The sequence below is a fragment of the Indicator indicator genome, chromosome 29 (assembly GCF_027791375.1).
Source record: "Indicator indicator isolate 239-I01 chromosome 29, UM_Iind_1.1, whole genome shotgun sequence".
Classification (NCBI taxonomy): domain Eukaryota; kingdom Metazoa; phylum Chordata; class Aves; order Piciformes; family Indicatoridae; genus Indicator; species Indicator indicator.
Window position 1 is genome coordinate 2,711,673 of NC_072038.1, and position 17,310 is coordinate 2,728,982.

Here is a 17,310-nt window from a genome sequence, read left to right on the forward strand (position 1 = left end):
TCTGAGGTCATCGAGTCCAACCCTCAGCACAGCAGGTTGGACTCAGCCACACTCGGGGCTTTGGGAGCAGGATGGCACCAAGGGCTGGAGCCCATCTGAAGCCCTGCAGAGGGGTCAGGGTGTGGCCATGGGCAGTGAGGACATCTCCCTGTACACGACCATGGCTGTAAACTCCTCATCCAGATGTCTTTTAATCACCTCCAGGGATGGGGACTCCACCACTGCCCTGTGCCAGTGCCCAGTGAGCCTTTTTCCTCCTCTCCAACCTAACCTTCCCTGCTGCAATTTCAGGCCATTTCCTCTCCTTCTGTCACCTGATGCTAGGGAGCAGAGCCCAACCCCCACCTGGCTGCAGCCTCCTCTCAGGGAGCTGTAGAGAGCAATGAGGTCTCCCTCAGCCTCCTCCGGGCTGAACACCCCCAGCTCCCTCAGCTGCTCCTCCTCAGCCCTGTTCTCCAGACACTTCCCCAGCTCTGTTGCCCTTCTCTGGACCTGCTCCAGCCCTCAATGTCCTCCTTGGAGTGAGGAGCCCAAACTGACCCCAGGATTCAAGGTTGCAGCCTCACCAGTGCCCAGTCCATGGGTGACTACTTTAGGTGCTGGCTGTGCTGAGGGTGCCTGGGCAGCTCTGTTCCCCATCTCGTGCGCCTGACCTCCTGGAGCACTGGGAAGCCTTTGGTGGTGGTTTTACTGTGAGGTGTGCTGAGATGTGTCCCAGAGGGGATGTCAAAAGCCAAGCTAAGATGCAGGCAACTTTGGGGGCATATCCTGCTCCTGAGCTGCTTTTTCTGGCCCATGCAGCTCAGTGACTTATGGAGAGAAGGTGCAAGTCCTTGCAGCTCCCTTGCAGTTTGCCTGCCCAGCCTCTTCAGCTCTTCTTGCTGTTCCCTCAGGCTTTGATTGTGATGGGAGGTTGCTGTGGGCACCCAGAGTTACTCCAAACAATGTTTAAAGCTTTGTATAGTCAGTGAAACCCCAAAGCAAAGCATTGCTTAGCCCATTCCTCATGGCTTGGGGGTAAGGCCCTGCTGCCTGCTGTGTCCTTCATGAGCCAGCCCTGAGCCCTGTAACTGTCCTGGTTCCTAGGTGAAGAGTGTGCAGGATGCAATCCGGGAGAAGAAGAAATCCTTCAATTTCCTTGGAGAAGACATCAGGCTGGTACCCTCAGTAGGCATCTTCATCACCATGAACCCTGGCTATGCAGGGAGAACAGAGCTACCTGAGAACCTTAAAGCTCTCTTCAGGTGAGTCCAGGTCAAGGTTTCTGACCTGTGTAAGACTGGCATAGGTTGTCTGTGGGAACCTGCAGGCTTGCCTTCATCTCCCTGGGAATTCATCTGTACTGGATTCCTGTACCTGGGTCAGGGCAATCCCAAGCACAAATCCAGACTGGACAGAAAATGGACAGAGAGCAGTGCTGAGGAGAAGGACTTGGGAGTGCTGGGTGAGGAGAAGCTCAATGTAAGGCAGTACTGAGTGCTGCCAGCCCAGCCCCAGCCTGGCCTGGGCTGATCCCCAGCACTGTGGGCAGCAGGGGCAGGGAGGGGATTCTACCTCTTTGTTGTGCTCTGCTCAGACCCCCCCTGCAGTGCTGGGGCAGCTCTGGAGTGCTCAGCACAGACAGGGACCTGGTGGAGCAGGGCCAGAGGAGGCCACAGCAATGCTGGCAGGGCTGGAAGCCCTCTGCTGGGAGCCAGGCTGAGAGAGTTGGGCTTAGGCAGCCTGCAGAGGAGAAGGCTCCAGGGAGACCTTAGAGCAGCCTTCCAGGATTTGAAGGGGGCTCCAGGAGAGCTGTGGAAGGACTTTTGACAAGGGCCTGGAGTGACAGGATGAGGGACAGGCTGGAAGAAGCTCGGTTTGGATTTGACATTAGAAAGAAACTGAAGTGCTCAAGGCCAGGTTGGATGGCGTCTTGAACAATCTGAGGTTTCCCTGCCCATGGCAGAGGAGTTGGAACTAGATGATCTCCCTTCCAAGCCAACCCAGCCCATGGGTCTGTGATTCACAGATAGGTTCAGCCCTGCCCAGCACACCTGGCTCCGGGAAGGACAGGATGGGCAAAGGAGCTGTGACCCTTGCCATGGGAAAGGCAGAGTGGGACCTAGCTCAGAGGAGAGGACCTGGAGGATAAAGCTGCAGGTCCACTGCCCCCAAGGCCTGTAGTCAAGAAATAGTTGTTCTGCAGTCTCCTCTTGCCTCTCTCCCCAGGCCATGTGCCATGGTGATGCCAGACTTTGAGCTGATCTGTGAGATTATGTTGGTGGCTGAGGGCTTCCTCGAGGCGCGGGCGCTGGCCAGGAAGTTCATCACTCTGTACCAGCTCTGCAAGGAGCTGCTGTCCAAGCAGGTGAGCCTGCCTCTGGGGCGGATGCTGCTGATCTCCTGGGGTCTGATCTACTGGGGTGATGCCTGCTAATTTCCTGAAGCAGCAAGACACGTGGAGCTCTGCTGCTCAGCTCCATTGCTGAGGCTTCCCAGCTTTTCTTTAGTGACTGTGTTTGCACTGTGTTTGGTTTGTGATCATCTGAGCAGTGGCTTTGTGGAAGTGCTTTCCTGCAGGACAAGGGCACCTGGGCAGCTGCCTTACCAGGCACCAGGACAGACCAGGGCTTGTCCTGCTGGAAAGCAGCTCTGTGGAGGAAGACCTTGGAGTCCTAGTAAACAGCAAGTTCTGCATGGGACAGCAATGAGCCCTTGTGGCTAAGAGGGCCAATGGAGACTGAGAGCCCTGGGGCTGTTTGGAACAAAGAAGAGAAGGGATCTGATCAATGTTTAAGAACATCTGAGGGGTGGGTGGCAAGTAGAAGGGCCAGGCTCTTGTCAGTGGTGCTCAGTGACAGGACAAGGAGCAATGGACACAAACTGGAACCCAGGAGGTTCCACCTCAACCTGAGGAGAAACCTCTTTAGTGTGAGGTTGCTGGAGCCCTGGAGCAGGCTGCCCAGAGAGGTTGTGGAGTCTCCCTCTCTGGAGACTTTCAAGACCTGCCTGGTGTGACCTACCCTAGGTGATCCTGCTCTGTCAGGGGGGTGGTCTGGATGATCTCCAGAGGTCCCTTCCAACCCCTACCATTCTGTGATTCTCTGATTACTAGCAGGGATTTTTTCAATGGACCCAAATGCCACCAAGTCTGGGGCAGTGTTCAGTGACCCTTTGCTTTCCAGTCTCTTAGTCCCCATTGATGCTCCTGCCTGCAAGAGTTTTTTGATGTCTGTCCGTCCCTGAGTTCAGTTCCCTGTGCTGTAAGGTGTTGACCAAGTGGGGTCCCTTCCAGAATAATACTCTAACTACTCCTGGTTTTCTGTGGCACAATTTGCATACAGCAAACCTGTGTGCAGGGGAGAGCTGACTCAGGACTCCAGATGGAAAACGTGATCTTGGTGGCTTTAGGTCTCTAGAGTGCAAATCTTGCTGCTGTCATACTGCCAGCCCACAGATGGTGTGGCACAGATCAGGTCACACAGTGCTGGTCACACACACAGTGCTGGTCACACACAGTGCTGGTCACACACACAGTGCTGGTCACAAACACACAGTGCTGGTCACACACAGTGCTGGTCATACACACACAGTGCTGGTCACACACACAGTGCTGGTCACACACACAGTGCTGGTCACAAACACACAGTGCTGGTCACACACAGTGCTGGTCATACACACACAGTGCTGGTCACACACACAGTGCTGGTCATACACACAGTGCTGGTCACACACAGTGCTGGTCACACACAGTGCTGGTCATACACACACAGTGCTGGTCACACACACAGTGCTGGTCACAAACACACAGTGCTGGTCACACACAGTGCTGGTCGCAAACACAGTGCTGGTCATACACACACAGTGCTGGTCATACACACACAGTGCTGGTCACACAGTGCTGGTCACAAACACACAGTGTTGGTCACACACAGTGCTGGTCACACACACACAGTGCTGGTCACACACACAGTGCTGGTCATACACACACAGTGCTGGTCACACACACACAGTGCTGGTCACACACAGTGCTTGTCACACACAGTGCTGGTCACACACACACAGTGCTGGTCACACACACAGAGTGCTGGTCACACACACACAGTGCTGTCACACACACAGTGCTGGTCATACACACACAGTGCTGGTCACACACACACAGTGCTGGTCACACACAGTGCTTCTCACACACAGTGCTGGTCACACACACACAGTGCTGGTCACACACACAGAGTGCTGGTCACACACACACAGTGCTGTCACACACACAGTGCTGGTCATACACACACAGTGCTGGTCACACACACAGTGCTGTCACACACAGTGCTGGTCATACACACACAGTGCTGGTCACACACACAGTGCTGGTCACACACACAGTGCTGTCACACACAGTGCTGGTCATACACACACAGTGCTGGTCACACACACAGTGCTGGTCACACACACACAGTGCTGGTCACACACAATACTGGTCACACACACACAGTGCTGGTCACACACACACAGTGCTGGTCACACACACAGTGCAGGTCACAAACACAGTGCTGGTCACACACACACAATGCTGGTCACACACAGTGCTGGTCACACATACAGAGTGCTGGTCACACACACACAGTGCTGGTCACACACAGTGCTGGTCACACATACAGAGTGCTGGTCACACACACACAATGCTGGTCACACACAGTGCTGGTTACACACACACAGTGCTGGTCACACTCACAGTGCTGGTCACACACACAGTGCAGGTCACAAACACAGTGCTGGTCACACACACAGTGCTGGTCACACATACAGAGTGCTGGTCACACACACACAATGCTGGTCACACACAATGCTGGTCACACACACACAGTGCTGGTCACACACACAGTGCTGATCACACACACAGTGCTGGTCACACATACAGAGTGCTGGTCACACACACACAATGCTGGTCACACACAATGCTGGTGACACACACACAGTGCTGGTCACACACACAGTGCTGGTCACACACACAGTGCAGGTCACAAACACAGTGCTGGTCACACAGTGCTGGTCACACACACACAGTGCTGGTCACACACACAGTGCTGGTCACACACAGTGCTGGTCACACACACACAATGCTGGTCACACACACACAGTGCTGGTCACACACACAGTGCTGGTCACACACACACAGTGCTGTCACACACAATGATGGTCACATACAGTGCTGGTGACACACACACAGTGCTGGTCACACACACACAGTGCTGGTCACACACACACAGTGCTGGTCACACACACACAGTACTGTCACACACAGTGCTGGTCACACACAGTGCTGGTCACACACACACAGTGCTGGTCACACACACACAGTGCTGGTCACACACACACAGTGCTGGTCACACACACACAGTGCTGGTCACACACACACAGTGCTGGTCACACACACAGTGCTGGTCACACACAGTGCTGGTCACACACACACAGTGCTGGTCACACACACACAGTGCTGGTCACACACACAGTGCTGGTCACACACAGTGCTGGTCACACACACACAGTGCTGGTCACACACAGTGCTGGTCACACACACACAGTGCTGGTCACACACACACAGTGCTGGTCACACACAGTGCTGGTCACACACAGTGCTGGTCACACACACACAGTGCTGGTCACACACATGCTGGTCACACAGTGCTGGTTACACACACACAGTGCTGGTCACACACACAGTGCTGGTCACACACACAGTGCTGGTCACACACACACAGTGCTGGTCACACACACAGTGCTGGTCACACACCCACAGTGCTGGTCACACACAGTGCTGGTCACACAGTGCTGGTCACACACACACAGTGCTGGTCACACACACACAGTGCTGGTCACACACACAGTGCTGGTCACACACACACAGTGCTGGTCACACACACAGTGCTGGTCACACACACACAGTGCTGGTCACACACACAGTGCTGGTCACACACACACAGTGCTGGTCACACACAGTGCTGGTCACACAACAGTGCTGGTCACACACACACTGCTGGTCACACACACACAGTGCTGGTCACACACAGTGCTGGTCACACACACATGCTGGTCACACACACAGTGCTGGTCACACACACAGTGCTGGTCACACACACAGTGCTGGTCACACACACACAGTGCTGGTCACACACACAGTGCTGGTCACACACAGTGCTGGTCACACACACAGTGCTGGTCACACACACACAGTGCTGGTCACACACACAGTGCTGGTCACACACACAGTGCTGGTACACACACAGTGCTGGTCACACACAGTGCTGGTCCACACACAGTGCTGGTCACACACACAGTGCTGGTCACACACACACAGTGCTGGTCACACACACAGTGCTGGTCACAAACACACAATGCTGGTCACACACACATAGTGCTGGTCACACACACAGTGCTGGTCACACACACAGTGCTGGTCACACACACACAGTGCTGGTCACACACACAGTGCTGGTCACACACACACAGTGCTGGTCACACACACAGTGCTGGTCACACACAGTGCTGGTCACACACACACAGTGCTGGTCACACACACACAGTGCTGCTCACACACACACAGTGCTGGTCACACACACAGTGCTGGTCACACACACAGTGCTGGTCACACACAGTGCTGGTCACACACAGTGCTGGTCACACACACAGTGCTGGTCACACACACACAGTGCTGGTCACACACACACAGTGCTGGTCACAACACACATTGCTGGTCACACACAGTGCTGGTCACACACACACAGTGCTGGTCACACACACAGTGCTGGTCACACACACACAGTGCTGGTCACAACACACAGTGCTGGTCACACACAGTGCTGGTCACACACAGTGCTGGTCACACACACACAGTGCTGGTCACACACAAGTGCTGGTCACACACACACAATGCTGGTCACACACAGTGCTGGTCACACACACAGTGCTGGTCACACACACAGTGCTGGTCACACACACACAGTGCTGGTCACACACAGTGCTGGTCACACCACAGTGCTGGTCACACACACACAGTGCTGGTCACACACACAGTGCTGGTCACACACACAGTGCTGGTCACACACACGCAATGCTGGTCACACACAGTGCTGGTCACACACAGTGCTGGTCACACACACAGTGCTGGTCACACACACACATTGCTGGTCACACACACACAGTGCTGGTCACACACAGTGCTGGTCACACACAGAGCAGGTCACACACACACAGTGCTGGTCACACACACACAGTGCTGGTCACACACAGTGCTGGTCACAAACACACAGTGCTGGTCACACACACACATTGCTGGTCACAGACACACAGTGCTGGTGACACACATACAGTGCTGGTCACACACACACAGTGCTGGTCACACACACAGTGCTGGTCACACACACACAGTGCTGGTCACACACAGTGCTGGTCACACACACACAGTGCTGGTCACACACAGTGCTGGTCACACACACAGTGCTGGTCACACACACAGTGCTGGTCACACACAGTGCTGGTCACACACACACAGTGCTGGTCACACACAGTGCTGGTCACACACACAGTGCTGGTCACACACAGTGCTGGTCACACACACACAATGCTGGTCACACACACACATTGTCGGTCACACACAGTGCTGGTCACACACAAAGTGCTGGTCACACACAGTGCTGGTCACACACACACAGTGCTGGTCACACACACAGTGCTGGTCACACACAAAGTGCTGGTCACACACACACAGTGCTGGTCACACACAAAGTGCTGGTCACACACACACAGTGCTGGTCACACACACACAGTGCTGGTCACACACAGTGCTGGTCACACACAGTGCTGGTCACACACACAGTGCTGGTCACACACACACAGTGCTGGTCACACACAGTGCTGGTCACACACACACAGTGCTGGTCATACACACACACAGTGCTGGTGACACACACACAGTGCTGGTCACACACACACAGTGCTGGTCACACACACACAGTGCTGTCACACACACAGTGCTGTCACACACACACAATGCTGGTCACACACAGTGCTGGTTACACACACACAGTGCTGGTCACAAACACAGTGCTGGTCACACACAGTGCTGGTCACACACACACAATGCTGGTCACACACAGTGCTGGTTACACACACACAGTGCTGGTCACACACACAGTGCTGGTCACACACAGTGCTGGTCACACACAGAGCTGGTGACACACACACAGTGCTGGTCACACACCCACAGTGCTGGTCACACACCCACAGTGCTGGTCACACACAGTGCTGGTCACACACAGAGCTGGTGACACACACACAGTGCTGTCACACACAATGCTGGTCACATTCAGTGCTGGTGACACACACACAGTGCTGGTCACACACACACAGTGCTGTCACACACAATGCTGGTCACACACACACAGTGCTGGTCACACACACAGTGCTGGTGACACACACACAGTGCTGGTCACACATACAGTGTTGGTCACACACACACAGTGCTGGTCACACACAGTGCTGGTCACAAACAGTGCTGGTCACACACACAGTGCTGGTCACACACACACAATGCTGGTCACACACAGTGCTGGTCACAAACACAATGCTGGTCACAAACACAGTGCTGGTCACACACACATAGTGCTGGTCACACACACACAGTGCTGATCACACACAGTACTGGTCACACACACACAGTGCTGGTCACACACACACAGTGCTGGTCACACACAGTGCTGGTCACACACACAGTGCTGGTCACACACACACAGTGCTGGTCACACACACACAGTGCTGGTCACACACAGTGCTGGTCACACACACACAGTGCTGGTCATACACACACACAGTGCTGGTGACACACACACAGTGCTGGTCACACACACACAGTGCTGTCACACACACAGTGCTGTCACACACACAGTGCTGTCACACACACACATGCTGGTCACACACAGTGCTGGTTACACACACACAGTGCTGGTCACAAACACAGTGCTGGTCACACACAGTGCTGGTCACACACACACAATGCTGGTCACACACAGTGCTGGTTACACACACACAGTGCTGGTCACACACACAGTGCTGGTCACACACAGTGCTGGTCACACACAGAGCTGGTGCACACACACAGTGCTGGTCACACACCCACAGTGCTGGTCACACACCCACAGTGCTGGTCACACACAGTGCTGGTCACACACAGAGCTGGTGACACACACACAGTGCTGTCACACACAATGCTGGTCATATTCAGTGCTGGTGACACACACACAGTGCTGGTCACACACACACAGTGCTGGTGACACACACAGTGCTGGTGACACACACACAGTGCTGGTCACACATACAGTGCTGGTCACACACACACAGTGCTGTCACACACAATGCTGGTCACATTCAGTGCTGGTGACACACACACAGTGCTGGTCACACACACACAGTGCTGGTGACACACACAGTGCTGGTCACAAACAGTGCTGGTCACACACACAGTGCTGGTCACACACACACAATGCTGGTCACACACAGTGCTGGTCACAAACACAATGCTGGTCACAAACACAGTGCTGGTCACACACACACAGTGCTGGTCACACACACATTGCTGGTCACACACACATAGTGCTGGTCACACACACAGTGCTGGTCACACACAGTACTGGTCACACACACACAGTGCTGGTCACACACACACAATGCTGGTCACAGACACACAGTGCTGGTGACACACACAGTGCTGGTGACACACATACAGTGCTGGTCACACACAGTGTTGGTCACACACAGTGCTGGTCACACACACAGTGCTGGTCACACACACACAGTGCTGGTCACACACACAGTGCTGGTCACAAACACACAGTGCTGGTCACAAACACACAGTGTTGGTCACACACAGTGCTGGTCACACACAGTGCTGGTCACACACACACAGTGCTGGTCACACACAAAGTGCTGCTCACACACACACAATGCTGGTCACACACAGTGCTGGTCACACACACAGTGCTGGTCACACACACAGTGGTGGTCACACACACACAGTGCTGGTCACACACAGTGCTGGTCACACTCACATTGCTGGTCACACACACACAGTGCTGGTCACACACACACAGTGCTGGTCACACACAAAGTGCTGGTCACACACACACAATGCTGGTCACACACAGTGCTGGTCACACACAGTGCTGGTCACACACACAGTGCTGGTCACACACACACATTGCTGGTCACACACACACAGTGCTGGTCACACACACACAGTGCTGGTCACACACAAAGTGCTGGTCACACACACACAGTGCTGGTCACACACAGTGCTGGTCACACACAGAGCAGGTCACACACACACAGTGCTGGTCACACACACACAGTGCTGGTCACACACAGTGCTGGTCACAAACACACAGTGCTGGTCACACACACACATTGCTGGTCACACACACACAGTGCTGTCACACACACAGTGCTGGTCACACACAGTGCTGGTGACACACATACAGTGCTGGTCACACACACACAGTGCTGGTCACACACACAGTGCTGGTCACACACACACAGTGCTGGTCACACACAGTGCTGGTCACACACACACAGTGCTGGTCACACACAGTGCTGGTCACACACACAGTGCTGGTCACACACACACAGTGCTGGTCACACACAGTGCTGGTCACACACACACAGTGCTGGTCACACACACACAATGCTGGTCACACACAGTGCTGGTCACACACAGTGCTGGTCACACACACAGTGCTGGTCACAAACACACAGTGCTGGTCACACACACACAGTGCTGGTCACAAACACAGTGCTGGTCACACACACACAGTGCTGGTCACACACACACAGTGCTGGTCACAAACACACAGTGCTGGTCACACACACAGTGCTGGTCACACACAGTGCTGTCACACACAGTGCTGGTCACACACACAGTGCTGGTCACACACACACAGTGCTGGTGACACACATACAGTGCTGGTCACACACAGTGCTGGTCACACACACACAGTGCTGGTCAGACACACAGTGCTGTCACACACAATGCTGGTCACACACAGTGCTGGTCACACAGACACAATGCTGGTCACACACAGTGCTGGTCACACACACACAGTGCTGGTCACACACACACAATGCTGGTCACACACACACAGTGCTGGTCACGCACACAGTGCTGGTCACAAACACACAGTGCTGGTCACACACACACAGTGCTGGTCACACATACACAGTGCTGTCACACACACAGTGCTGTCACACACAATGCTGGTCACACACACACAGTGCTGGTCACACACACACAGTGCTGGTCACACAGTGCTGGTCACAAACACACAGTGCTGGTCACACACACACAGTGCTGGTCACACACAAAGTGCTGGTCACACACACACAATGCTGGTCACACACACACAGTGCTGGTCACACACACACAGTGCTGGTCACACAGACACAATGCTGGTCACACACAGTGCTGGTCACACACATATAGTGCTGGTCACACACAGTGCTGGTCACACACACACAGTGCTGGTCACACAGTGCTGGTCACAAACACACAGTGCTGGTCACACACACACAGTGCTGGTCACACACACACAGTGCTGGTCACACAGTGCTGGTCACACACACAGTGCTGGTCACACACACACAGTGCTGGTCACACACATATAGTGCTGGTCACACACACACATTGTCGGTCACACACACAGTGCTGGTCACACACACAGTGCTGGTCACACACACACAGTGCTGGTCACACACAGTGCTGGTCACACACACAGTGCTGGTCACACACACACAGTGCTGGTCACACACACACAGTGCTGGTCACACACAGTGCTGGTCACACACACACAGTGCTGGTCACACACAGTGCTGGTCACACACACACAATGCTGGTCACACACACACATTGTCGGTCACACACAGTGCTGGTCACACACAAAGTGCTGGTCACACACAGTGCTGGTCACACACACACAGTGCTGGTCACACACACAGTGCTGGTCACACACACAGTGCTGGTCACACACAGTGCTGGTCACACACACAATGCTGGTCACACACACACAATGCTGGTCACACACACACAGTGCTGGTCACACACACAGTGCTGGTCACACACAGTGCTGGTCACACACACAGTGCTGGTCACACACAAAGTGCTGGTCACACACACACAGTGCTGGTCACACACACACAGTGCTGGTCACACACACAGTGCTGGTCACACACAGTGCTGGTCACACACACAGTGCTGGTCACACACACACAGTGCTGGTCACACACAGTGCTGGTCACACACACATTGCCGGTCACACACACACAGTGCTGGTCACACACACACAGTGCTGGTCACACACAGTGCTGGTCACACACAGTGCTGGTCACACACACACAGTGCTGGTCACACACAAAGTGCTGGTCACACACACACAATGCTGGTCACACACAGTGCTGGTCACACACAGTGCTGGTCACACACACAGTGCTGGTCACACACACACATTGCTGGTCACACACACACAGTGCTGGTCACACACAGTGCTGGTCACACACAAAGTGCTGGTCACACACACACATTGCTGGTCACACACACACAGTGCTGGTCACACACACACAATGCTGGTCACACACAGTGCTGGTCACACACAGAGCAGGTCACACACACACAGTGCTGGTCACACACAGTGCTGGTCACACACACACAGTGCTGGTCACACACACACATTGCTGGTCACAGACACACAGTGCTGGTGACACACATACAGTGCTGGTCACACACACACAGTGCTGGTCACACACACACAGTGCTGGTCACACACAGTGCTGGTCACACACACAGTGCTGGTCACACACACAGTGCTGGTCACACACACACAGTGCTGGTCACACACAGTGCTGGTCACACACAGTGCTGGTCACACACACAGTGCTGGTCACACACACACAGTGCTGGTCACACACAGTGCTGGTCACACACACACAGTGCTGGTCACACACAAAGTGCTGGTCACACACACACAATGCTGGTCACACACAGTGCTGGTCACACACAGTGCTGGTCACACACACAGTGCTGGTCACACACACACAGTGCTGGTCACACACACACAGTGCTGGTCACACACACACAGTGCTGGTCACACACAAGTGCTGGTCACACACACACAGTGCTGGTCACACACACACAGTGCTGGTCACACACAGTGCTGGTCACACACAGTGCTGGTCACACACACACAGTGCTGGTCACACACAGTGCTGGTCACACACACACATTGCTGGTCACAGACACACAGTGCTGGTGACACACATACAGTGCTGGTCACACACACACAGTGCTGGTCACACACACACATTGCTGGTCACACACACAGTGCTGCTCACACACACAGTGCTGGTCACACACACACAGTGTCTGTCACACACACACAGTGCTGGTCACACACAGTGCTGGTCACACACACACAGTGCTGGTCACACACACACAGTGCTGGTCACACACAGTGCTGGTCACACACACACAGTGCTGGTCACACACACAGTGCTGGTCACACACAAAGTGCTGGTCACACACACAAAGTGCTGGTCACACACACAGTGCTGGTCACACACAATACTGGTCACACACACACAGTGCTGGTCACACACACACAGTGCTGGTCACACACACACAGTGCTGGTCACACACACAGTGCTGGTCACACACAAAGTGCTGGTCACACACACACAGTGCTGGTCACACACACACAGTGCTGGTCACACACAGTGCTGTCACACACACAGTGCTGTCACACACAGTGCTGGTCACACACACACAGTGCTGGTCACACATACAGTGCTGGTCACACACAGTGTTGGTCACACACAGTGCTGGTCACACACACACAGTGCTGGTCACACACACACAGTGCTGGTCACACAGTGCTGGTCACACACACAGTGCTGGTCACACACACAGTGCTGGTCACACACACACAGTGCTGGTCACACACAGTGCTGGTCACACACAGTGCTGGTCACACACAGAGTGCTGGTCACACACACACAGTGCTGGTCACACACAGTGCTGGTCACACACACATTGCTGGTCACACACACACAGTGCTGGTCACACACACACAGTGCTGGTCACACACAGTGCTGGTCACACACAGTGCTGGTCACACACACACAGTGCTGGTCACACACAAAGTGCTGGTCACACACACACAATGCTGGTCACACACAGTGCTGGTCACACACAGTGCTGGTCACACACACAGTGCTGGTCACACACACACATTGCTGGTCACACACACACAGTGCTGGTCACACACACACAGTGCTGGTCACACACAAAGTGCTGGTCACACACACACATTGCTGGTCACACACACACAGTGCTGGTCACACACACACAATGCTGGTCACACACAGTGCTGGTCACACACAGAGCAGGTCACACACACACAGTGCTGGTCACACACAGTGCTGGTCACACACACACAGTGCTGGTCACACACACACATTGCTGGTCACAGACACACAGTGCTGGTGACACACATACAGTGCTGGTCACACACACACAGTGCTGGTCACACACACACATTGCTGGTCACACACACAGTGCTGGTCACACACACAGTGCTGGTCACACACACACAGTGTCTGTCACACACACACAGTGCTGGTCACACACAGTGCTGATCACACACACACAGTGCTGGTCACACACACACAGTGCTGGTCACACACAGTGCTGGTCACACACACACAGTGCTGGTCACACACACACAGTGCTGGTCACACACAGTGCTGGTCACACACACACAGTGCTGGTCACACACACACAATGCTGGTCACACACACAGTGCTGGTCACACACAAAGTGCTGGTCACACACACAAAGTGCTGGTCACACACACACAGTGCTGGTCACACACACAGTGCTGGTCACACACAATACTGGTCACACACACACAGTGCTGGTCACACACACAGTGCTGGTCACACACAAAGTGCTGGTCACACACACTCAGTGCTGGTCACAAACACACAGTGCTGGTCACACGCAGTGCTGGTCATACACACACAGTGCTGGTCACACACACACAGTGCTGGTCACACACAGTGCTGTCACACACACAGTGCTGTCACACACAGTGCTGGTCACACACACACAGTGCTGGTCACACATACAGTGCTGGTCACACACAGTGTTGGTCACACACAGTGCTGGTCACACACACAGTGCTGGTCACACACACACAGTGCTGGTCACACACAAAGTGCTGGTCACACACACACAGTGCTGGTCACACACAGTGCTGGTCACACACACAGTGCTGGTCACACACACACAGTGCTGGTCACACACACAGTGCTGGTCACACACACACAGTGCTGGTCACACACACACAGTGCTGGTCACACACAGTGCTGGTCACACACACAGTGCTGGTCACAAACACACAGTGCTGGTCACACACACACAGTGCTGGTCACACACAAAGTGCTGGTCACACACACACAGTGCTGGTCACAAACACACAAGGCTGGTCACACACAAAGTGCTGGTCACACACACACAGTGCTGGTCACACACACACAGTGCTGGTCACACACACAGTGCTGGTCACACACACACAGTGCTGGTCACACACAGTGCTGTCACACACAGTGCTGGTCACACACACACAGTGCTGGTCACACACACACAGTGCTGGTCACACACAGCGCTGGTCACACACACAGAGTGCTGGTCACACACAGTGCTGGTCACACACACAGTGGTGGTCACACACAGTGCTGGTCACACACACACATTGCTGGTCACACACACACAGTGCTGGTCACACACACAGTGGTGGTCACACACAGTGCTGGTCACACACACACAGTGCTGGTCACACACAGTGCTGGTGACAAACACAGTGCTGGTCACACACACAGTGCTGGTCAGACACACAGTGCTGGTCACACACACACAGTGCTGGTCACACACACACAGTGCTGGTCAGACACACAGTGCTGGTCACACACACACAGTGCTGGTCACACACACACATTGCTGGTCACACACACACAGTGCTGGTCACACACACACATTGCTGGTCACACACACACAGTGCTGGTCACACACACACAGTGCTGGTCACACACACACAGTGCTGTCACACACACACTGTGCTGTCACACACAATGCTGGTCACATACAGTGCTGGTGACACACACACAGTGCTGGTCACACACAGTGCTGGTCACACACACACATTGCTGGTCACACACACACAGTGCTGGTCACACACACAGTGGTGGTCACACACAGTGCTGGTCACACACACACATTGCTGGTCACACACACAGTGCTGGTGACAAACACAGTGCTGGTCACACACACAGTGCTGGTTAGACACACAGTGCTGGTCACACACAGTGCTGGTCACACACACACAGTGCTGTCACACACACAGTGCTGGTCACACACAGTGCTGGTCACACACACAGTGCTGGTCACACACACACAGTGCTGGTCACACACAGAGTGCTGGTCACACACAGTGCTGGTCACACACACACAGTGCTGGTCACACAAACAGTGCTGGTCACACACAGTGCTGGTCACACACACACAATGCTGGTCACACACACACAGTGCTGGTCACACACACAGTGCTGGTCACACACACACAATGCTGGTCACACACAGTGCTGGTCACACACACACAATGCTGGTCACACACAGTGCTGGTCACACACACAGTGCTGGTCACACACACAGTGCTGGTCACACACACACAATGCTGGTCACACACAGTGCTGGTCACACACACAGTGCTGGTCACACACACACAGTGCTGGTCACAAACACAGTGCTGGGCACACACAGTGCTGGTCACACACACACAGTGCTGGTCACACACACACAGTGCTGGTCACAAATATACAGTGCTGGTCACACACAAAGTGCTGGTCACACACACACAGTGCTGGTCACAAACACACAGTGTTGGTGACACACACACAGTGTTGGTCACACACACACAGTGCTGTCACACACACAGTGCTGTCACACACAGTGCTGGTCACACACAGTGCTGGTCACACAGACACAATGCTGGTCACACACAGTGCTGGTCACACACACACAGTGCTGGTCACACACACACAGTGCTGGTCACACACACAGTGCTGGTCACACACAGTGCTGGTCACACACACACAGTGTTGGTCACACACAGTGCTGGTCACACACAGTGCTGGTCACACACACACAGTGCTGGTCACACACAATGCTGGTCACACACAGTG

The 17,310-nt window shown here is 54.2% G+C and overlaps 1 protein-coding gene across 1 annotated transcript in view; it reads left to right on the plus strand.

Moving 5' to 3' along the window:
• Positions 1–17,310, plus strand: part of DNAH9 (dynein axonemal heavy chain 9) — a 243,779-nt gene that overhangs the window by 59,101 nt on the left and 167,368 nt on the right. The window contains exons 29-30 of the mRNA XM_054394050.1: positions 1,087–1,244; positions 2,209–2,347. Coding sequence (XP_054250025.1) covers positions 1,087–1,244; positions 2,209–2,347 — 297 coding nt within the window. The remainder of the gene's footprint in view (positions 1–1,086; positions 1,245–2,208; positions 2,348–17,310) is intronic.